This window comes from Anabrus simplex, chromosome 1, assembly GCF_040414725.1.
Source record: "Anabrus simplex isolate iqAnaSimp1 chromosome 1, ASM4041472v1, whole genome shotgun sequence".
NCBI lineage: Eukaryota > Metazoa > Arthropoda > Insecta > Orthoptera > Tettigoniidae > Anabrus > Anabrus simplex.
In genome coordinates, this window is record NC_090265.1 from 89,416,529 (window position 1) to 89,441,003 (window position 24,475).

Genomic DNA, 24,475 nt, shown 5'->3' on the forward strand with positions numbered 1-24,475 from the left:
TTCATAAACAATACGCTAGGGTAAGGTAGCTAGTCAGAACGGTAGATACACGAAGTAAGATCCAAGAGTTTGGAGACTTGGCGTAAGGTGATATTTTAAAACAACCTTTGCACTGTCACCTTCAGAGTCATTCCCTTAGGCGACTATACACCATTTTCATCAGCATTGGTGAAGCATTCCTAGGCCTTCGATTCAGAGCGCCGCGGAATCTATTCCCTTCCCTGATGGGAACCTTTAACTACGTATGGTTAATGCCTCTAGCTCGGGGACTGGGTAATTGTGTTCGTCTTAATGAACATTTTCATTTTCAAACAACACAAGACACATTACATTACCAACCACCATAAAAACCCACAATTAGCAGTGCCGCCAGGGAGGTCAGCCAGTCGTAAAACTGGAGTTCATCCACACATAGTGAATTGAGATGAGGCCAGGAAGAAACGTACTGGTAAAGCTCTGTTGGAAGCCATCCAGTACAATCTCTCGTAAATCTTCTTCTGATTCTGCTTTTGTCCCATTCTCTATACATTTTTCATCCTTGGAAAGAAGTAAATGTCGCAACGAGGTATTACGATAGGTTGTGAAAAGATGGCTTCCTGAAGCTTTGACAACGCAGATAAAACTGTAAAAGTCCCCGAAGAGGATTGTCTTGATGGTGGTTGTGTATCAGTTTTTAAAAGTATTCACAGTAAAGAGCTTTATGCGAAGTTCCCGAACTTTCGGATCCTTCATCCCGTTACTAGGCTGTGACATGAAATCTGTGCATCACTCTGGAACACTGAGTATGCCATGCATTAAAATCTGTTGTTTATTGAGTTTAAAGTCCATAGACTGGTTTGATGCAGCTCTCCATGCCACCCTATACTGTGCTAACCTTTTCATTTCTATGAAACTACTACATCTTGCATCTACTCTAATCTGCTTGTCATATTCATACCTTGGTATACCTCTACCGTTCTTACCACCTACACTTCCCTCAAAAAATAACTAAGCCAGTCCAGGGTGTCTTAAGATGTGTCGCATCATTCTATCTCCTCTTCTCGTCAAATTTAGCTAAATCGCTCTTTCCTTATCAATTCGATTCAGTATCTCTTCATTCGTGATTCGATCTATCCCTCTCACCTTCAACATTCTTCTGTAACACCACATTTCAAAAGTTTCTATTATCTTTCTTTTGAGCTAGTTATGTTTCTCTTCCATACAATAACACGCACCACACGAAAGTCTTCAAAAACATCTTTCTAATTCCTATACCAATGTTCGGAGTGGGTAAAATTTATTTTCTTAAAGGCCTTCCTTGCTTGTGCTAGTTTGTATGTTATGTCCTCCTTACCTCTGCCATCGTTAGTTACTTTAGTACCAAGAAACAATATCCATCTACTCCCTTTAAGACTTTATTTCCTAATCTAATAGTTCCTGCATTACCTGCCTTCGTTCGACAACACTCAATTACTATTGATTTGGACTTATTCATCTTGTACTCCTTCCCCGAGACTCTGTCCATCCCATTCAGTAGTTTCTCCAGATCTTCAGCAGTCTCAGATAAAACAACAATATCATAGGCAAATCTCAGGGTTTTGATTTCCTCTCGTTGGATTGTGATTCCCTTTACAAATTCCTCTTTTATTCCCTTTACCGCCGGTTCTATATATAAACATTAAAAGCATTAAAACCTATGAAACCTAAGTTCGTCATAAATAGTAATCACGTGTTATTACAGGGCCTTTTCCTCATGACATCATTACAAATTTACCGTTAATCAAAGATTCCATAACAGGAAATAACATAAAATTAAATAATTATCGTCGGTTTAAAAGTATAATTGTAATCATTGAAGGAGCAAAGTTTGATAGAAGGATTTCGATAAAGGCTTCAAACCCACAGACGTTGCCTACTCGTGGAACTGTTAGCGTAGCTTTTTCGGCAATCACCGGGCACTTTATGCTGTTCAAATGTTAACATTTCGAAACAGTTTATTCCATTGTAATTTTCTTCCTTTCTTCCTTCTTTCATAAACCGTTTTACCGTCCAGGCCTGGTTTTTTCCCTCAGACTCAGCGAAGGATCTCACTTCTACCGCCTCAAGGGCAGCGTCCTGGAGCGTGAAACTTTGGGTCGGGGATGAAACTGGGAAGGAGGATCAGTACCTCACCCAGGCGGTTTCACCTGCTATGCTGAACAGGGGAGGGGGATGGGAATATCGGAAGGGATAGTGAAGGAAGAGGGAAGGAAACGGTCGTGGCCTTAAGTTAGGTACCATCCCAGCATTTGCCTGGAGGCTAAGTGGGAAACCACGGAAAACCACTTCGACGGTGTCTAAGGTGGGAATCTAAACCCCTCTATTCAGGTGACCTCCCGAAACTGAGTGAACCCCGTTCCAGCCCTCGTACCACGTTTCAAATTTCGTGGCAGAGCCGGGAATCGAACCCGGGCCTCAATAGTTTGATCACTTCATTTTCTGCTCTAACAGAGTTTGGTAGCAACGCTAAGCTGATCAAATCCCTCAGCAGCGGAATTTTTCCGACAGTATTCCTCCATCAATCGCTCTGAATTTATCAAGGATATACAGGAAAACAGGGCTGGGAGATAACGCTAGAACGCTAGCCATAGTTGCGCTGTAAATACCATTATGTGTCAATAATCCCATAGAAACAATGACCCTTAGCATATATACCTAATTAAGAACAAGAATTCTTTGACGAATCCCATACAACATTGAACCTTAGATGGCAGATCTCTTCGGGCCGGAGTTCTAAGGTGAAATATTACACATAGTGGTTTCTCTAGGCATAGCGATGTTATATTACCTAAAATGTACAAACCACACCCCTTCTTCGCAATGCACGTTGGCTGCATTGCATTAAAAAGGAATTCAAGCTCATTAAAAAAATAAACTGAACGCGGATACAAATCACGTGTTATTACAGAATTATTTTTATACTCAACATCATGAAAAGGAAGTCATTTTTAAGTACTCCTCGAAAACATCCCCAGAATAATTATAAAACGAGAAATGACAAAATATATGGCAACGTTGCACTTTAATTAGAAGTCATATTGAATTAATTTGATTTAAACTAAGTGGTCCCTCCTCTCAACACGCATTTGAGGAACTACTAGAAGGTAAGTATGAATATTACTCCCTAATTAAAACGGTGAGTGTGCATCACAATGTTCTTGTTGGACTCCTAATTTCCACCCTCTCTTTTTTCTGTTGTATTTCATGCGGAGCCGTTACCTTGCGAGTTCAGGGGAACTTTTTCTCCTTTTTGTATAATTTCAGTATTCATTTGGATAAGCAGGGTAAAAATTCTCACGGCCGGTCGAGAGAATACAATTACACTCTCGGCTTTGCCGTCTAAATTAAGCTCTTAATGTGACGTGCATCCATTTGTCTCCTAGGCAGGTCGTATTATCCCGTATTCCCGCGAAAACATCGTGAATTAAATTCTCTCTTTTCTGTAAAGTTTATACAGTTTTAAAGAGTGTCTTGTAGTAATGGACTGCCTGGCTCATGTGCAACGTGTTCGGTTTAAAAAGAAGGACATAGGTTCAATTCTCCATCCGGAAGTCGAAAATTGAGAAAGAAGATTTTCTCTTCTGGAGAAGCACATGATCCTGAGGATCATACAGTCTGCACCAAGGGCCGATGACCTTCGATGTTAGGCCCCTTAAAACAACAAGCATCATCATCAAGCACCAGTCTGCACCAAAAATGAGTGTAAGGCTTAAGTCCTAAAGACAAAGGGGGCCGAGAATAGAGCTAACTACCCCATCCCATTCAGTGTCTGCGTGCAAGTAGTGACGGAGATTATTCTTTTAAGAAGTAATAATAATAATAATAATAATAATAATAATAATAATAATAATAATAATAATAATAATAATAATAATAATAATAATGTTATTGGCTTTACGTCCCACTAACTACTGTACTTTTATATTTTCGGAGACGCCGAGGTTCCGGAATTTAGTCCCGCAGGAGTTCGTCTACGTGCCAGTAAATCTACCGACAGGAGGCTGACGTATTTGAACACCTTCAAATACCACCAAACTGAGCCAGGATCGAACCTTCTAAGTTGGGGGTCATAAGACCAGCGCCTCAACCATCTGAGCCACTGAGCCCCGCTTAAGAAGAACTGTAACCGGTTTTCCATCCTTTCTTATCACAAATCAGAGGAAAACTTGAAGATCTCCGGCCCTTCGACGAATAAGAAGGTTGCGGATAATGGCAGCCTTTAACTTTCTCTTTTCCAAGGGCCTTCATGGCTTGTACGGAGATGGCTTTTATTTTGCTGTGTATTAAATTAACATTGCCGGCCGCGCGGTGTAGGGGTAAAGTGCCTGCTTCTTATCCGAAGGCCCCGGATTCGATTTTAGGCCAGCTCAGGTATTTTTACCTGCGCCTGAGAGATGGTTCGAAGTCCATTCAGTCTCTTGATTACAAGTGAGGGGTTACCTGATGGTGAGATAACGGCCTCGGTCTACAAAGTCAAGAATAATGGCCGAGAGGATTCGAACACACGACACCTCGTAATATGCAGGCCTTCAGACTGAGCAGCGGTTGCTTGGTAGCTGTGGCCCATCGGGGATGTTGCAGCATGGAAATTGTTTATATTAAGACTATTCAAGGAACGATCAATCTTATCTATCATAAAAAACAAGGCGACATAACATTCGCTGTCCCTTGATTGCTATGTCACAAAACTTCATCACGAAACTCAAAATATAATCGCTCTATTCAGTTTAATTTTTTAAGTTCCGGGTTTACATCGAACAATAAAGTGAACAGTGTTTTCTTCGCCGAGTTTTTACGCTTTATTTCTCCACCAAAAATTTCCACACATGCACAGACGCGACTATGTATTTCCTAACCTCACAGATATCGCCAGTAGGGTACACGATGTTCGTACGTAAATCAGTTTTGCTTTGAGGATTGGTCGCAATGTCAACCTTATTAGAACCGAAAATTTAAGTCAAGCAGCAGCTCCGGAGAATATCCCAGAAAAGAAAGTCATGGATAAATTAATGTAAAAAAAATACATTATTCCTCGTGAACCTAATACAGTACCATCGGAAGAGGGCAGTTGACTTAGATTGGACAGAAATATTGGTAGAATAAAGTAATGGTCTGGTTAGTTTGGTTAATCTATTCTAATCTACTCATGGGAGTAAATATCGATATAAAACAGCATGCCAAGGTAAAGTTAGTACAAGGACATTGTGATGCATCCCACATAAAGAAAGTATATTTTAACATTTCATGTTTAATTTATGGACTCAGTTACCAGAATTATGAAATGGGGAGAGTGCTGAGTCCCATCTCTGCTTATGCTACTACAGCAAGAGCTTTCGCTTCCAGCAGCACTCACTCCCTCCCTCTCACTGTTACATGCCACTCGCTCGCGAGCTACGTTCTGTTTACTTTCGTTTGGCTAATGTATAGAGACGAAAACTTGTGCTAAATTAGAACATTGAAGAATAATAGAATACTAGCATTGGAGTAAAGTACACATTACCCATCATATTAAACCATCTCTTAATGGCGCTACTTTTTTTTATGCTAGTGGCTTTACGTCGCACCGACACAGATAGATCTTATGACGACGATGGGATAGGAAAGGCCTAGGAGTTGGAAGGAACCGGCCGTGGCCTCATTTAAGGTACAGGCCCAGCATTTACCTGGTGTGAAAATGGGAAACTACGGAAATCCATCTTCACGGCTGCCGACAATAGGATTCGAGCCCACTATCTGCCGGATGCAAGCTCACAGCCGCGCGCCCCTAACCGCACGGCCAACTCGCCCGGTCTTCATGGCAAGTGCGGCAGTTTATCGTGTTCAAGATCGCGAGTTACGTCTCAGCCACGTTAGGTGAGATTTTTAAGACAGATCGTTATGTCAGTACGTAATAGAACCCTGGTGTACATACAGTGTTACATGGGGGCCTAACGACCGAGTTCGCTGCGCGGTACATGGTATCGCAGTAAGCTTTACATTCGGCAGATGGTCTTCAGCTCTGAATAGGCTATATTTTTCTGTAGTGAAAAGGGAATATTCATACCAGGTAAATTAAGGAACTGTCTCAATTAAGGCCGCAGTCTCACTCATCATCCTATCCGTTTCCTACCCCAACGACACCGGAAAATTACTTGTATTGCTGTGACATTAAACAATCACCGAGAGGACATAACGAATGGTTACAGGTAATGGACCATGAGTGAGTTAAATATTTCATTTTACAACAGCAACATTCTGTGGTGTACCGTACGCGCACCTTTCAGCGATACATGAACACCCTAGTGCTGAATAGGTCGACCTCGGGTATCTTCGAGATTCGTATTGGCAACCTTTGAAACACAAACTATGAATCGCTTATGCATCGCTGTGTGACATCTGGCGTACACTTTACGTACTACTACGTTGTTGTTTACACAGCAAAGCCAAAGTATATAATTCATGCTGTGAACAAGATTCGCATCGAGAAATGTTATATAATGTTATAATTATAAAGTGTGTATGACACAGTTCTTGGCTTAAGATAATAAAGGTTTAGAAAATTCATATCGATCGATCATATTATCGATTCAATTCAGATTTCATTTTCATTCAGTTGGCAGTATAAGCGGAACCGTGGGAGCTCTCTCCTTCCTCCACCACCCCTACAAAGAAATATCGCTAAAAGGTGCGCAGACTGTAGTGGTTAGTGTGATTAGCTGTCGCGAAATTTGAAAAGTTGTACGAAGGCTGAAACGGGGTCCACTCAGCCTCGCGAGGTCGACTGAGTAGAGGTGGGTTCGATTCCCACCTCAGCCAAAATGGAAGTGGTTTTCCGTGGTTTCCCACTTCTCCTCCGGGCAAATGCCGGGGTGGTACCTAACTTAAGGCCACGGCCGCTTCCTTCCCTCTTCCTTGTCTATCCCTTCCAATCTTCCCATCCCCCACAAGACCCCTGTTCAGCATAACAGGTGAGGCCACCTGGGCGAGGTAGTGGTCATTCTCCCCAATTGTAACCCCCGACCCAATGTCCCACGCTCCAGGACACTGCCGTTGAGGCGGTAGAGGTGGGATCCCTCGCTGAGTCCGAGGCAAAAACCAACCCTGGAGGGTAAGCAGATAAAGAAAGAAAGAGCAACAATGCTTCTCTTAAAACTGCGTTTCTACGAATAAACTATTAGTAATAGGCCTGCATTTCATTCTTGGTCTTTTTCAAATTATCTGGGGGTGTAGTTATAGGCCAGTTTTACGGCTGGATGCACTTTCTGACACCGACTCAATATGGAGGGATGTATTCACTATTGCATGTTTCTAGTGTGATTGGTAGCGAGATGTACAGTGTGTAAATGAAGACGTTTATTAAGACGATCAAAAACACCCAGCCCCCGAGCAAGAGGAATTTACAAAACTCAGTAAAATTTCCCGGCCCGGGCGGGAATCGAACCGTGGGCTCTATGAAATGAAAACCAGTACGCAGATCATTCAGCCAAGGAGACAGATCACCTGATCAACTGAACGCTAAAAATTTGAATTTTTATCATGTGGAAATCCAGGCACGTAATTTTAATTTCACCGGCCTAGATGGCCGTGCGGTTAGGAGCGCGCAGCTGTGAGCTCGCATCCGGGAGATAGTGCGTTCGAACCCCACTGTCGGCAGCCCTGAAGATGATTTTCCGTGGTTTCCCATTTTCATACCAGGCAAATGCTGGGGCTGTACCTTAATTAAGGCCATGGCCGCTACCATCCCTGCGTCACCGAAAACCTTCGATGTGTTAGTGCGACGTTAAACCACTGGCATATAATAATAATAATAATAATAATAATAATAATAATAATAGGCGAAAAATAAGGAAAGATGGCATGAGATTGCACTATACATTCAATCATGGAATCAAGTTCATTGCAACCTACTTTGAAACTAAAATGACTGAAGGGGAGACATTGTTTAAAACAGCCTTACTTAATGAAAGCGGCCTACGCATTCACAATATTTTTAATAAATATAAAATGATGGTCGCAGGCGAGATTAAAAACACCTCTCGGCGGCCAATGCTGGCACAAAGGAAGAAGGATCACCTCTGAGTCCATAAAGCTAAAAGCTCACCGCTGTCCCGGGCTTTGTCACCGAAATGAATACGCATATTTTCCACGATTAATTTCTGAGTGAATTGTGTCACGTGGTATACTTACCAATCTAGCAATTAATGTTCGTTCAGTAGACTGGTTGGAAACATACGAGTACGTTTTATTTTTATTTTATGTTTTTATTTTCTTTCTTTCTTTCTTTCTTTCTTTCTTTCTTTCTTTCTTTCTTTCTTTCTTAATTTGCTTACCCTCCAGGGTTGGCTTTTCCCTCGGACTCAGCGAGGGAACCCATCTCTACCGCCTCAAGGGCAGTGTCCTGTAGCGTGAGACATTGGGTCGGGGATACAACTGGGGAGGATGACCAGTACTTCGCACTGGCTGCCTCACCTGCTATTCTGAACAGGAGCCTTGTCGGGGGATGGGAAGATTTGAAGAGATAGATAAGGAAGAGGGAAGGAAGCGGCCGTGGCCTTAGGTTAGGTACCATCACGGCATTTGCCTGGAGGAGAAGTGGGAAACCACGGAAAATCACTTCGAGGATGACTGAGGAGGGAATCGAACCCCCTCTACTCAGTTGACCTCCCGAGGCTGAGTGGACCCCGCTCCAACCCTCGTACCACTAATCAAATTCCGTGGCAGAGTTGGGAATCGAATCCGGGCCTCCGGGGGTGGCAGCTAATCACACTACACCACAGAGGCGGACTAAATAAAACCTATTAAACATTATTTCTAATAATAATGCAGTGATGAATAATCCCTTTGTTTATATAATTGAGGACCAAAGATGGAAAACGGTGAAAGCGCCAAAAACATGTTTTCGATAAAATGTCAGTAAGTCATGTTAATAGTAAGTTAACAGAGTTCCCGAGCACAAAGGCACTTTCACCGTTCTCTACCAAAGGTGACCAGGAATTAATGATTACCTACAGCCTTTGAAGTGCAAGTATACTCCATCCAATACATTTATATAATTACTAAAAAATATTTAGCTTCTATAAATTTCATTTCTTCAATTAAGTGGCTCGGAAATTAGAAAATACTTGACTAATAGCACACTGGTCCGCCTCTGTGGTGTAGTGGTTAGTGTGATTAGCTGCCACCCCCGGAGGCCCGGGTTCGATTCCCGGTTCTGCTACGAAATTTGAAAATTGGTACGAGGGCCGGAACGGGGTTCACTCAGCCTCGGAAGGTCAACTGAGTAGAGGTGGGTTCGATTCCCACCTCAGCTGTTCTGGAAATGGTTTTCCGTGGTTTCCCACTCCTCCTCCAGGCAAATTCCGGGATGGCCCCTGTTCAACATAACAGGTGAGGCTACCTGGGCGAGATACTGGTCATCCTCCCAAGTTGTATCCCCGACCCAGAGTCTGAAGCTCCAGGACACTGTGTTTGAGGCGGTAGAGGTGAGTTCCCTCGCTGAGTCCGAGGGAAAAACCTACCCTGGAGGTTAAACAGATAAAGAAGAAGAAGATAGGACACTGACATAACGGACAGCACAGAAGAATTTCAGCGCCTGGTGGCACATTCACTCTTCCCCACCAAATTCAGCTGGGCACATTGAACTATGGCTCTACGTGTTGATCTTCTTGTCATCTAAACTAATGACCTCTGGCACATGCACAAGTTACCACCATAAGTTAGGTTGCCACCTGTCCGGTATTGTACGGGACATCCCGTATTTGAGGTGAAAATTTTTCGTCCCATATTATGAACTGTTGTCCCGTAAAATCGAGCGTTTGTCTTTATCTCTAAATATTTTAAAATCCGTATTTGATTTGAGCGTCATTCAAGTTCAAAGTATCTCCATTTTTTTTTTCCCCCTTCGGAGCATCAGAAGAAGGAAATCTAGTCATGTCTCGCCATTTGCTGGTAAAGCTGAACATGTCTTGTAGCGAGTTCCATGGGATGATTCAGTTAGACAGTGCAATTTTAAAGTCAGCTAAGTCAAATGTGAAGTACAGATGGAGAAAATAAGGTAGTTCTAGTAACGATTTTTCTGCATGTTTTGTCATATATAATGTATTATACTGTACGTATTAAAAGTTTCTTTTACGAATTTCAATAATTATCTTCTTTTGTTAATGAAACTAAGCTGCCACCCCCAGAGGCCCGGGTTCGATTCCCGGCCCTGCCACGAAATTTGAAAGTTGGTACAAGAGCTGGAACGGCGTCCACTCAGCCTCGGGAGGTCAACTGAGTAGAGGTGGGTTCGATTCCCACCTCAGCCAAAATGGAAGTGGTTTTCCGTGGTTTCCCACTTCTCCTCCACGAAAATGCCAGGAGGGTAACTAACTTAAGGCCACGGTTGCTTCCTTCCCTCTTCCTTGTCTATCCCTTCCAATCTTCCCATCCCCCGCAAGGCCCCTGTTCAGCATAGCAAGTGAGGCCGCCTGGACGAGGTACTGGTCATTCTCCACAGTTGTATCCCCCGATCCAGAGTCTGAAGCTCCAGGACACTGCTCTTGAGGTGGTAGCGGTGGGATCCCTCACTGAGTCCGAGGGGAAAAACCAACCCTGGAGGGTAAACAGATAAAGAAAAAGAAGATGTATAAACTGTCCCTTATTTTTGAGAAAATCCCATATTTTTAGGTAAATGTCCCTTATTTCTCATATCAAAAAGTGGCAACCCTAACCATATGCGGCATGGCTAATACATCCCGTTATTATTTTTAAAAAACACTTTCACCTTTTTCCATCTTTAGTTCTCAATTACAGTATGCTGAGACTTCGGTAGCGGTATCAGAGCATAGTTCTGCAGTTACTGAAGAAGTACGATCAGCTAAGTGTGTATGGTTGGAAACTCAGCAACTTAACCGTTAAACCATAGAGGCAGCAGTCAAATAAAACCTAAACTTATTTTTAATAATAATGCAGTGATAAAAAATCCCTTTGGTTATGTAATTTGACAATATGTCACATTAAATGTTCTACCTGGTGTAATTACATGTATAGGCCTATTAGTTATTCATAGGTTTTGGATTTTGAGGGGGCCCGTATCAAATTCTTTGCTCTCCTGAAAATAATAGTAAGTATCTACTTGTTTCAAACTGATTCTAATCTAATCCAGTAGCACTCTGATAAGATGTCGTTTTCTTTATATTATATTCTCTGATCAATGCTACGAGTTCGAGACTCACAAATGGTGGTGGTGGCATGTAGCAGTGAAAATACAGTGCTTGCGAAGTGTGTGTTTGGTGAAGCAAAACTGCTACATCAGTATTGTGCTGATTACAGGAAACTACTCGCGATTGGCATGCGAGATCCAGTTCGTACGCTCTATGGGCTACTACCTCATCCAGATCTACATCCCCTCTGGACTGATCGTCATCATCTCGTGGGTGAGCTTTTGGCTCAATCGAAACGCGACGCCAGCTCGAGTAGCGCTCGGCGTCACCACTGTGCTCACCATGACCACACTCATGTCGTCCACCAACGCGGCACTGCCCAAGATATCCTACGTCAAGTCCATCGACGTGTACCTGGGAACATGTTTCGTTATGGTGTTCGCATCCCTGTTGGGTAAGTAACAGGTTGTATAATTACATCTAAGGTCCCGATTTTGATGACGTAAAAATGTTCAAAATACAGTTAACAGTGTTAAAAATAACTTTATTAAATGACCTGAAAGTTAAGAAAATGCATTATAAAATGTGAAGAAAATGATGTTGAAAATTAATGTTTTCAAACCCTTCAGGAAATAATAGGTTAGACACAATATTACAGAGTATAGGCCTTTCATTTGGAACTTGCTCGAAGACAAAGAATACAATGAATATTGGTTGAGAAAGAAGCAGTATGAAAAGAACTAGAAATAAGTTTTTTTTTTTTTTTTTTTTTTTTTGCTATTTGCTTTACGTCACACCGACACAGATATGTCTTATGGCGACGATGGGATAGGAAAGGCCTAGGAATTGGAAGGAAGCGGCCATGGCCTTAATTAAGGTACAGCCCCGGCATTTGCCTGGTGTGAAAATGGAATTCCACGGAAAACCATCTTCAGGGCTGTCGACAGTGGGGTTCGAACCCACTATCTCCCTATTACTGGATACTGGCCGCACTTAAGCGACTGCAGCTATCGAGCTCGGTGAACTAGAAATAATAAATGGCGATTTGTGAAATTAAAGTCTACAAAAACATTTTAAAAATTATAAGAAACAACTTGAGAAATCAGTTTCTAAAACATTTAAAATATATATATTTTCTTTTTTTTTTTGCTAGGGGCTTTACGTCGCACCGACACAGATAGGTGTTATGGCGACGATGGGATAGGAAAGGCCTAGGAGTTGGAAGGAAGCGGCCGTGGCCTTAATTAAGGTACAGCCCCAGCATTTGCCTGGTGTGAAAATGGGAAACCACGGAAAACCATTTTTAGGGCTGCCGATAGTGGGCTTCGAACCTACTATCTCCCGGATGCAAGCTCACAGCCGCGCGCCTCTACGCGCACGGCCAACTCGCCCGGTTAAAAATATAAATATGATTCAGAAACAAAGACTCGAATGGACAAGAATAAGACTACTAAATGTTTAATTTCAATATTATATAACTACTAGTTAAGACTTTCAGACGTAATTTTATAAAATAATATGACAAAATTACGTCAAGAGACAAAAATATCAAAAATTTGATCGAAAAATTCTCCAAAATCTAATAAAATGCTCTTAAAATATAAAACAACCAAAAAAGCAAACATTTAAAATAATACAAAACAGAAATTTGTATATGATGATGATGATGATGGATTTAGAATGTTAAACTATTAGTATTTTTATGATACTTTCTTTCCATGGAATTGCTCGTTGTACTTGTTGTTGTTGTTGTTGTTGTTGTTGTTGTTGTTGTTGTTGTTGTTGTTGGATAATTATGTCTTCACTTTACTCTATTATCACACTACTGTAAATAATCATTGCCACCGGGATATTTCCCAATTGCGATGTATTTGTTTATAATAATAATAGAAACAATTTTTGTAATCGAGGTGCCATGAACAATGTGTGTATATATTAGAGCATTAAACCTGACCACACAACAAACAGATGACATGTCATCAACATCCGGGCCCTACTTATATCAGTTTTACGTATATTTAGAATATGATCTGTGAATAGTGTCGCCGGGTCTAGTGATTATGAAGCAAGAACGTCGGAAGTCTGGAATGTAGTAGAGCTTCCTCATGGAGACGAAATAGTAGAGCTCCCTCGGCTATGGCTGACATGTGTTTAATCTTGCCCCTCCTGTCCACTACCCAGTGGCAGTTCGCGGTATGTTGAGATGAGTGTGCAACATTTCTCTCTTTCATACGTTCTCCCTATGTTTTGCTGCGGTTTCCCACTTTTACTTCCACGCAAATGCCAGGACAGTTCCTATTCACAGGCAACAGCCGATTCTTTTCTCCTCCTTACCCAATTACATTCATCATCAAATTTAATCTCACCTCATCCCCGACAGGGGCTGCCTGGTCGAAGGTTCACCCGGAAGGACGCGGGTTCAGTTCCACGCCAGGAAGTCGAAACATTTAAGAAACGAGATTTCTACTTGTGAAAGTGCACATGGTCCTGGGATTCACTCAATCTACACCAAAAATGACTACCAGGTTAATTTCTGGGGCCAACGGTGGCCATGCGCAGAGCAAACTACTCTCTGTCTGCCTGTTAGGTCATCAGCCCAGAGGCTGGTTGGATCCTCAAATAGCACCACCAAAGGTTATGCGGTTATAAGGAAAACCCAAAAACCAATGGCAGCACCAAAATGAGGCGTACTAGGCAAGATGAGGAGTGAGGTAGTTTGCCATTGCTTTCCTCACTGGGTCAGAAAGTACTAATGCAGCACGACTGACCCTATGAGCAGCACCTTTCGTAACACTCAGACGCACTAGTCATGCTCTGAATGTCATTACTCAGCACTACCCATACCCCAGCAACTTCCATTTTGTCACAGCCATGGATGTTGACTGGGACTTCGGTGGAAGCTACACTTTACTCTGGCCTGTGCCAAGAGATGGATGCAAAACAAACTACTCTACCGCACCAAATGCCGAGGTTACGAATAGTGAAAGCCGTTACCTTCCACTCCTCCAAAGACCTTCATGGCGAGTATGGAGATGACTTCATACTCGATCCCGTATCAGGAAACGGGACCTAGGGGTAAAGGAAATGGCGTATGGCTTTCAGTGCTGGGAGTGTCCGAGGACATGTTCGGCTCGCCAAGTGCAGGTCTTTTGATTTGACGCCTGTAGGCGCCCTTTGCGTCCTGATGAGGATGAAATTATTATGAAGGCGACACATACAGTACACCCAGCCCCCCTGCCAGCAAAATTAACCAATGATGGTTAAAATTTCCGGCCCTTCCGGGAATCGAACCCTCGACCCCTGTTATAACCAGCATGCTAACCATTTAGCCATGGAGCCGGACACTTAGTGGTAGACATACATACTCACGTTCTTTCTCTCTCACTCACACATACACAAATACGCACATAAACAGAATAGCAGACTTACCCTTCCATCAGCCGTTGACACTCCCCATCTAATGGTTTAGACCAGGGCCTATCAACGTCCAAAATCTCACGCGTGCAAATTGAGGCGCAAAGTTCCTGTGCACAGTGCATCGGTCCCATTCGGCTAGGCTCGGACCAACGCTTCGTCTCTGGGCTACTCGGCTAAGCTCGGCTCAACTCGGCTCGGATTTGGAGCGCTACGGAGCAAGTGAGGAAGAGGGAGACAGGCGGAGCGAGCGAGACAGGCGTGGGGAAAGAGAGAGACAGCGCTATTGCTCCAAATCAAGGAGTGGGGGTCTGCATTCTAGTCAACCAAGTGAAGTCGTATTTTGCACCGTGCACAGTGCATGCACTCTGAGAGGCCCTGGTTTAGACCATATAGAGATGATTAAGTCCATCCTACGATACCTTTTTCGAGAAAATTTATCTGCTGTCGGAAACGAAGGAGACGAGCATGAGGGCAAGTAGCTGGGCGGTAAAGGCCCCACACCGTAAGAACCTGGTGTGGTCTAGTAAGCGCAAGTAATGCCTCACAGGGTGTGAGTGAGAAATTAAGGTCTCCAGAAATAGATACACCCTGACGTGAAAGTTATTCGGACTGTGTAGAGATTTCCTACAGGACCCACTGCAACTCGCAATGGCACATGCATAGAAACTTTCTCAATTCATAGCCTTTGCTCCAAATGCTCTTTACCCCATACTCACCGCTAGCTTTACGCCTCTGCATTCGGGAGACGGGACATGGCTGAACCTCACGACTGGCCCCAACCGTCGGCTGTCCTGAGAATGGTTTCGCGTGGTTTTCCATTCTCCTGCACTAAGGCGAATGCCACGACAGTTCCTAGTACAGGCCACGGCCGCCAACCCCCTCATCTTCTCCGTGCATCTCCTTGGCCGTAACAAATCTCCCGGCTTGATAGACGGTATTAGCGTCTAAGATTCAGGGGAGGAATCAAAACGTTTTATTAGCAGTTCTTTTTTTTTTTTTTTTTTTTTTTTACAATTTGCGTTACGTCGCACCGACACAGATAGGTTTTATGGCGACGATGGGATAGGAAAGGCCTAGGAGTGGGAAGGAAGCGGCCGTGGCCTTAATTAAGGTACAGCCCCAGCATTTGCCTGGTGTGAAAATGGGGAAACCACGGAAAACCATCTTCATATTAGTAGTAAGGTATGCAGTTAGCAATAGATACTACTACGATATAAGTATATAAGTCTTAGAGAATGTCCATGTACATAAACGCTCCGATACAGATAACATTCTGGAGCTGATTTTACTTTCACTGCTGAAAGTTTACACTTTGTTCCTGCGATTTAATGTTAACAGTCTTCATACACATGAATGTTGATTATTGCTACACCAATAGCACCCAGCAAGGTCATCTGCAAAGTAGAATTAAGTGCACATCCTTGCAAACTTGTTAAGCAGAAATAAGACAAAGCCGAAGAGAATATGCAGTAGGCAAGTAATTTCTCTTTAGCATAAATGCAATGCTACACATTTACAGTAAGTGTTAACAGACATTCATTACCATTTATGAGCTAATGTTTTAATATTTAAGCAGCCTTAATGTAACTTCTAACTTTTCAGTCTGTCAAAACACGGAATATAACACTTAGAACACTATAACATACGTGTGAAGAACACACTTATTAGTAAATGAATATGAAGTCACTGCTTTTAATGCCGCGAATCAGTTTCGAACTCAGATTCTACATATGACTATCTCAACTATTGTATCGTCCGCAAAATCATCGTACTCCCGTAAGTCAAAACGTTCGACCTTTTCCATCATATCCACTTTTAGGTTCCATGATCCCGCTCTATAAAGCAGAAATAAGCACACATAAATCTTTCGTAATCTTATTCACAGCCATAAATCAAGTTGTAGATATCTGAGTAGATGTACTTGTATGACTTTGCTTTCAATAGAGTTTTAGTTCGGATTTATACGCCCAGGCTGAGCTTAAATATCACTCTAATACAAATTATTAAACTATAATGTACACTCTTAAATAACAAACTGTGGGGAGAAATGGGATACTTTAATCCATGTTCCCTCATCGTAACATTGATCATATATATTTATTTATTTATTTTGCAAGTTGCTTTACGTCGCACCGACATAGTTAGGTCTTATGGCGGCGATGGGACAGTAAAGGGCTAGAAGTGGGAAGGAAGCGGCCGTGACCTTATTTAAGGAACAGCGCCATCATTTGCCTGGTGTGAAAATGGGAAACTACGGAAAACCGTCTTCAGGGCTGTCGACAGTGGGACTCGAACCCACTATCTCCCGAATACTGGATCCTGGTCGCACTTAAGCGACTGCAGCTATCCAGCTCGATGATCTTCATACTCAACCCATGGCCTAAATCCAGGTGTGCGTAACTGTGCATAACAAAAGTATATATTGTAAAAGAATGACTTAAAAAACAGATGTCAACTGACAGCGCTGGAATTTGATACCACAGTCTCGAGCAAAGAATGTGAGCGACTCAATTACTCTACACATCTGATTAAAATATACCAAAAGAAAATATCTGAATTAGACAATAGAGCAAAATGGCAGAACCATCGTAGTTCAATCGATGTGAAAATGGGAAACCAAAGAAAAGTATCTTCAGAGCTACCGACAGTGAATCAATCAACATTGATCTACATTTAGGGCAGTCGCCCAGGTGGCAGATTTCCTATCTGTCGTTTTCTTAGCCTTTTCTTAAATGATTGCAAAGAATTTGCAAATTTATTGGTAAATTATTCCATTCCCTATCTCCCCAGCTTTATCTTCATATTGTGATCTTTCCTGCTTTTAAAAACACCACTCAATGTATTCGTCTACTAATGTCATTCCACGCCATCTCTCCACTGACAGCTCGGAACATAACCACTTAGTCGAGCAGCTCGTACCTATGGAAGTAACGGAGTCCCACTTCCATTTGATAGGCGAGGGACTCAGTGCAAACAACTTGGCGAAAACGAGACCACAGAACTATTTACAAATATAGGATTGTGGCGGAGATTAGTAAATTCGCAGAGGCTTGCAGACTAAACGCTGAAAGGCATAACAGTCTATAACGAAGATGAATGTCTTTTTCTTTTGTCATCGACACGAGGCTGACGTATTTGTGCTCCTTCGAATACCATCGGACTGAGCCAGGATCGAACCAGCCAAGCTGGGGTCAGAAGACCAGCGCCTCAACCGTCTGAGCCACTTAGCCCCCTCCCCCGCTCCCCTTTTCTTTATAACTTTGAACAAAGTACACTATAATCCCGTTAATACAAATCCCGTTAATCCGAAAGTCCGGTTAATCCGAACTGAAATATTCAATTTTTTTTAAAAAAAGTTCTCCTTATTGAAATGAAAGAACACATTATAGAATGAAGACTTACTTGCACTTTATTAGTCATATTTTTCTAGAATAACTTAATGTAAACATAATTACACATCATAAACCATCAATCACTGGACGTTCATCTTTACAAAGTCTGTTAGTTTCTTTTGCCGTAGTGATTGGAACCTAATGGAAGATGCAGTGTTAAACCAGAATCTCATGAACATCACATCAATGGGCGTAGTAGCGGAGTGTTGCTCGACGTAGCGTACGGCAAGTTCTAGGCGACTGCGGCATCTGAATATGAGACTAGTGTAACCCGTTACCGTATTTTAGCAGTTTTAGGAGACAAGTTTTAACCTAGTTTTAGTCGTTCTTAACTACCCTACTGTAGTGCTATACAGTTTTTTATTAATGTAACTGCTAAATAATGGGCTTTTCAAATTACAGTATGTACTGTATTATAGAAACTATTTTCCTCAGACGGTTGAGGCGCTGGCCTTCTGACCCCAACTTGGCAGGTTCGATCCTGGTTCAGTCTTGTGGTATTTGCTAGGGGCTTTACGTCGCGCCGACACAGATAGGTCTTATGGCGACGATGGGATAGGAAAGGCCTAGGAGTTGGAAGGAAGCGGCCGTGGCCTTAATTAAGGTACAGCCCCAGCATTTGCCTGGTGTGAAAATGGGAAACCACGGAAAACCATTTTCAGGGCTGCCGATAGTGGGATTCGAACCTACTATCTCCCGGATGCAAGCTCACAGCCGCGCGCCTCTACGCGCACGGCCAACTCGCCCGGTTTGTGGTATTTGAAGGTTCTCAAATACGTCAGCCTCGTGTAAGTAGATTTACTGGCACGTAAAAGAACACATGCGGGAGAAAATCCCGGCACCTAGGCGTCTCCAGAAACCGTAAGAGTAGTTAGTGGGACGTAAAAACAATAACATTATTCATCATCATCATCATCATCTGTTTACCCTCCAGGTTCGGTTTTTCCCTCGGACTTAGCGAGGGATCCCACCTCTACCGCCTCAAGGGCAGTGTCCTGGAGCTTCAGACTCTTGGTCGGGGGATACAACTGGGGAGTATGACCAGTGCCTCGCCCAGGCGGCCTCACCTGCTATGCTGAACAGGGGCCTTGTGGAGGGATGGGAAGATTGGAAGTGATAGGCAAGGAAGAGGGAAGGAAGCGGCCGTGGCCTTAAGTTAGGTACCATCCCGGCATTCGCCTGGAGGAGAAGTGGGAAACCACGGAAAACCACTTCCAGGATGGCTGAGGTGGGAATCGAACCCACCTCTACTCAGTTGACCTCCCGAGGCTGAGTGGACCCCGTTCCAGCCCTCGTACCACTTTTCAAATTTCGTGGCAGAGCCGGGAATCGAACCCGGGCCTCCGGGGGTGGCAGCTAATCACGCTAACCACTACACCACAGAGGCGGACAATAACATTATTATTAGAAAATATTTTCCGGTTAATCCGAAAATTTCATAATCCGAACAGACTCCGGTCCCAATAAGTTCGGATTAACGAGACTCTACTGTATATACAATACCTATATTAGTTATATAGAACACTGAGCATTGGTTGTAGAAGGTCACTGTTTAAAATCGTCTGGCGGTTGCATCGTATGGATGTATTATAAAGTTCAATTGTTCTCCGTCACGCTACTATACTGCTCTGGGTTACTCGTGCTTCTTGTGTACCACTCGACTAAAATAGAATGCATGACAGTATTTCTCGTCCTTGCATGCTTTGCACAAGGAGGACATCGCTGATAAATTATTGAGATCCTTTGGCTGTAGAATGATGATATGTACGTCTGGTCATCAGCCCAGGGTCTGGTTGGATCCTCAAATAACACCCCAAACGTTTATGTGGTTATAGGGAAACCGCAAAAATTCACAGTTCTAGCCCGTCGGGCAAGCAACTCAATGTTCAAATCATCCAAGGGAAATCGGCCAGGAATTTTAGGCAAATGTAATAAAGTATGAGAATTCCTGAAAAATACAATCGCCGGGCTGAGTGGCTCAGACGGTTAAGGCGCTGGCTTTCTAACCCCAACTTAGCAGGTTCGATCCTGGCTCAGTCCGGTGGTATTTGAAGGTGCTCAAATACGACAGCCCCGTGTCGGTAGATTTACTGCCACGTAAAAGAACTCCTGCGGGACTAAATTCCGGCACCTCTGCGTCTCCGAAGACCTTAAAAATTAGTTAGTGCGACGTAAAGCAAATAACATTATTTAAAATACAATCCTGTTTATAATCATCGTTATCCGATCGATTAGATTAGCAGTTTGCCTTTTTCTACTACTACGAGCACTAATGTGAGTCAATGCAGAGTTTCACTTAAGCCCTTATAACTATAATCGGTGTGGACATTTTTCCAAAACTCAGAAAACTCCTGAGGGTATTGAACCAAGTAACACATTACATTAATTGCCTAAATAAATTCATTTGGCTTGAATTTGAATCAAAAAGAAAACAAGTAAAGAAATGAGCGATTTCAGGCTGTTTTTCTGGAAATGTATTTAGGCTGGAATATATTTTCGAATTTCTTTTTTTAGTTTGATAGAACTATCCAAGACTCGCATTTTGAAACATTTCCGGGCCCTTTATCCTTTCAACTTTCGGCACAATTGAGGAAATTGCTTAATTTTACGTTTTTCACAGTATTGGGATCCCTAGTTTGTCTGCTAAGGAAAGTTTTCAACATTAAAATGTATCTTAGAGCTGGTGTGTCATCCAAAAATGTGTTTAATGAAATAGTGGCAGGGTAACAAAATGTGTGATGTGATGTTACCTAGCAACGGTGCCTTGAGAGCTGCATAGACCACAGGTCTGTATAAAGAGCGCTGTACAGGCCATGGATCTGTATGCCATGGCCGTCCATCAATACTTCACATCACAGCTTTCATGATTGCTAGGCAATTTTGAAAGATATTGATAATCATTTGATTTTCTCAAAGGGAAATTTTATATTTTTTTTTCTTTTAGTGGTTCGACGTTGCATTAACTCACAGGTTTTCGATGACAATGGGACGGGAATGGGCTACGATAAGGAAGGAAGCGCCCGTTGTCTTAAACAAGGGAAAGCCTCAGCATTCATCTGGTGTTCAAATACCGTGCATGTACTGAATAAATTCGGGGTAAGGTTGCACTCTCAGAATATTCAATGTCAATAGTACGATTCAAAGACGGAGTTTTAGGAAGGTAGAGCTTCCAAATCTTATCACTAAGCATGAGTAAACTCACTCGGCCAAGAAAGTAACTTTGTCGCAATTCGTACCTGATGCAGTGATCTTTAACAAGTTGCTTTGTAAGTTAAAAGAATCGATCAAAAACAACCTTTCACATCACAAGAAAATTCTTTCGAACATTAACAGCGAGGTAGAATGATGCATTTTCAATTACGTCAGTTTAATATCTAGTGGATACTAACGAGTATTAAAACACTGGTCTGAAGAGCAGTTTACACAGCGCTAAGATTGGAAGGGGTCGAGAGATGCAGTCAGGTTGCAGTAAGTCGATATTAGACGGCGAGAAATTACACATTGTAACCCTTTGCATTTCTTTGATGTTGCTCCTTAGCTCGCCAGTGAATGGCTTTTGTGGCCTGGTCTGCACTCACGGGAATGGAATACACTGAGTTTAATGAAAGAGCATAGTTTGTGGTGACGTGCGCACAGTAATTATGAGCAGAAGGTGAAAAAACCTCCAAGATATTGCATTTCTTCTATCTTTACGTACGAGAGACGGAGTAATTTTTAATCCAGTTCTGATGGTTTCATACTGGCTCCCTTTGATTCACAGTCCCTTCAGAATGTATTCTACAGAATATTAAATGCATTTCACTTTGTAGCTAAGCTTGCGTCTCGGGAATGATTCTTATCTTAATAAAAGGTGAGAGAGGTCACTTTTGTTCAAACCATCCACAGCGACCTATTGCTTCGATTCATATCTTACTGTTACGAATAAAACTTCGTCTGTTTCATTACTCTTAATTTATTTCAGGATGACCCATTAAATGCACACACACATACACACACAATTCCAATCACCACGAATGGCCACACGTACTAATTGCTGTCTATTTACAAGTCTCTCTTCCTTACGGCACAGTACGCGGTCCTATCCGTTGCTATACCTGCGGACGGCTAATTCTTGCTTTTACTTCCCCGAGTCCAGTCACCTCATACAGCAGCTGTGCGTAGACCGCTGGATTTGAACACATGGCTACGGGCTACACAAGTGATGTCTATTGCTCTGCTCGACTCCAGAGACAGTACAGTAATTCACATAGTCACATGCATTGAACGACTGAACAGCAACAGCTCAACAGTATTCAGCAGCAGGACGATACTCACAACAGCGAATATTAACACAGGTCCCTTTGCCCTCACACTCACGAAAGCGGCTTCCCTCGCTGACCCACGGCGATCCTCAGTCCACAGAAATACATACACACACAGTACTCTCAGGTAGTTCACGGTCTTCAGTTCCGACGTCTCCAGCCCACCTACTCACTGGATTCTCCGACACCACAACAACAACTCCCGGTTCAGACCTCGGTGGGACACTAGTCACAGCCAACACCTCGGTCGTCCTCAACTCAGCCACCGAACCCCAACACGCTGAGTCTCACACTGACTCCACCATGGAGTCCAACACTGACTCCGAGCCAAGCACCAACAATGACTATAGCTCCACCACGAAGCCCAACTCTCTGAGTGACTCTCCGCGGCTAGCCTTCCTTTTTATAGTTCGGGTGATGTGAGCCAGAATTTTCGCGAGGTGGCTAGCGGCAGAACATTCTCGCTGAATCTCCAAGAAAATCACAAAGTAAGCCAGCCGACGAGAACATTACACGAAAATACCAGCCATGCCCTGCAAGCCGGCTGGGAGCTCCCCGGTCGGCTGATCACTAGTCCCTTCCAGGAAGCACCAAAAATGGCTACAACAGGCCTGGCACGTAACATTACGTTCTTAATGCAACACAAAGTCTAAGCAAGAGCTGGTGCTTTTTACATAATGGTAAAACCACCAAGAATATTGTATTTCGGCTACTGAGTTTTTCGGACACATTCAAAGCTTAACTTGTGTTTCCTACAATTCTCTTTCTATGCAGGAGATTCCTTGATCTTTTCATACATGCATGATGTTCACATGCGAAGATACATATTCAAAACGTTCATACAGAATTAATGAAATACTATTTGAGATTCATACTTAAGGAATTGGATGTTTAGTGGTGAAGATGATTGTTTCAAGAAGCAGAATAGCTGGGCAACCATCCACTCTTAACACCAATAAGATGAAAAAAGAAAAGATCGTACCCTTCGTAGAATGGCAGTATCGATCGTAGACATGTAAAAGCCACAAAGGTAATTGAAATGGAAGAGATGGTGGTGATTACTGTTTTAAGAGGAAGTACAACTGTGCAACCATTCTCCAAAATAAAAGATTCCGATAGCCTCCGTTAGCCTCACAAACCGATCAGCTTCGGGGGTCGGAAGATAACAAGATTTGACCAAGGGTGGTGGTGATTGTTTTAAGAGGAAGTACAGTGTGGTCCAAAAAATACCTTCTGTATGGATACTGCTTTAGGGTTCCATTTATTTCCAAATCTCCTTGCATATTTATGTTTCTACCAGGTGCTACGTATTATAGACTTATTTTTCATGATTTAGAGATATTTGGCTAGCAGTTTTTGCTTCTGACAGTTGATTTCTGATCAGATTATACAAGGAATATTTGCTAGACGACGTTTCATTCCAGCTTCGGAAATTAAGGTCAGATTCCAACTGACCACCTAGGAATGAGTTCACTGCTTGGTCACTAGACATTGCTTATGTCCTCGTAGTGGATGCTCATACCGGCTTCTTATGTCCAGTAAACAGAATTGTAAGAAAAAAATCTAAGTTTAACAAATTGTTGGATGTCTGTGGTTGTTTATCTCAGTAGGACAAACTATTTTCACGATTTTAATTATGTGTGAATGGAAATACAAAGGTATTTTGTTTTTTCTAGATCATGAGTAAGGAAAATTATATCTCTCCAAGGAAAAGTAGGGATATATATATTGGGACCAACTGTTCAACTCAGGACCAATCCTATCGTACCTATAGTATTAATAAAAATGAGATCGTATTTGTTTGTTTGTTTGTTTGTTTGTTTGTTTGTTTGTTTGTTTGTTTGTTTGTTTGTTTGTTTGTTTGTTTGTTTAGGATATAATCTTAAACTTATTTTGCGAATTTGTATACTCATGGTGCATCGAATTCCTACCCTATCGAGCAAGCTGGCCGTGCGGTTAGGGTCGCGCAGCTGTCTGCTTGCATTCGGGAGATAGTGGATTCGAACCCCACTGTTAGCAGCCCTGAAAGTAGTTTTCCGGAGTTTCCCATTTTCACAACAGGTAAATGCTGGGGCTGTACCTTAATCAAGGCCACGGTCGCTTCCTTTCCCCTCATAGCCCTTTCCAATCCCATCGTTGCCATAAGACCTATCGGAGTCGGTGTACGTAAAGCAAATTGTCAAAAGTATCCTTATCTTACAGAATAGACTGAAATTCAATCAGA

The 24,475-nt window shown here is 42.6% G+C and overlaps 1 protein-coding gene across 1 annotated transcript in view; it reads left to right on the forward strand.

Annotated features, from left to right (window-relative positions):
• The window catches only part of Rdl (Resistant to dieldrin), a 493,946-nt gene that overhangs the window by 418,199 nt on the left and 51,272 nt on the right, over positions 1–24,475 (forward strand). The window contains exon 7 of the mRNA XM_067138847.2: positions 11,311–11,595. Within this exon, the coding sequence (XP_066994948.1) occupies positions 11,311–11,595 (285 nt within the window). The remainder of the gene's footprint in view (positions 1–11,310; positions 11,596–24,475) is intronic.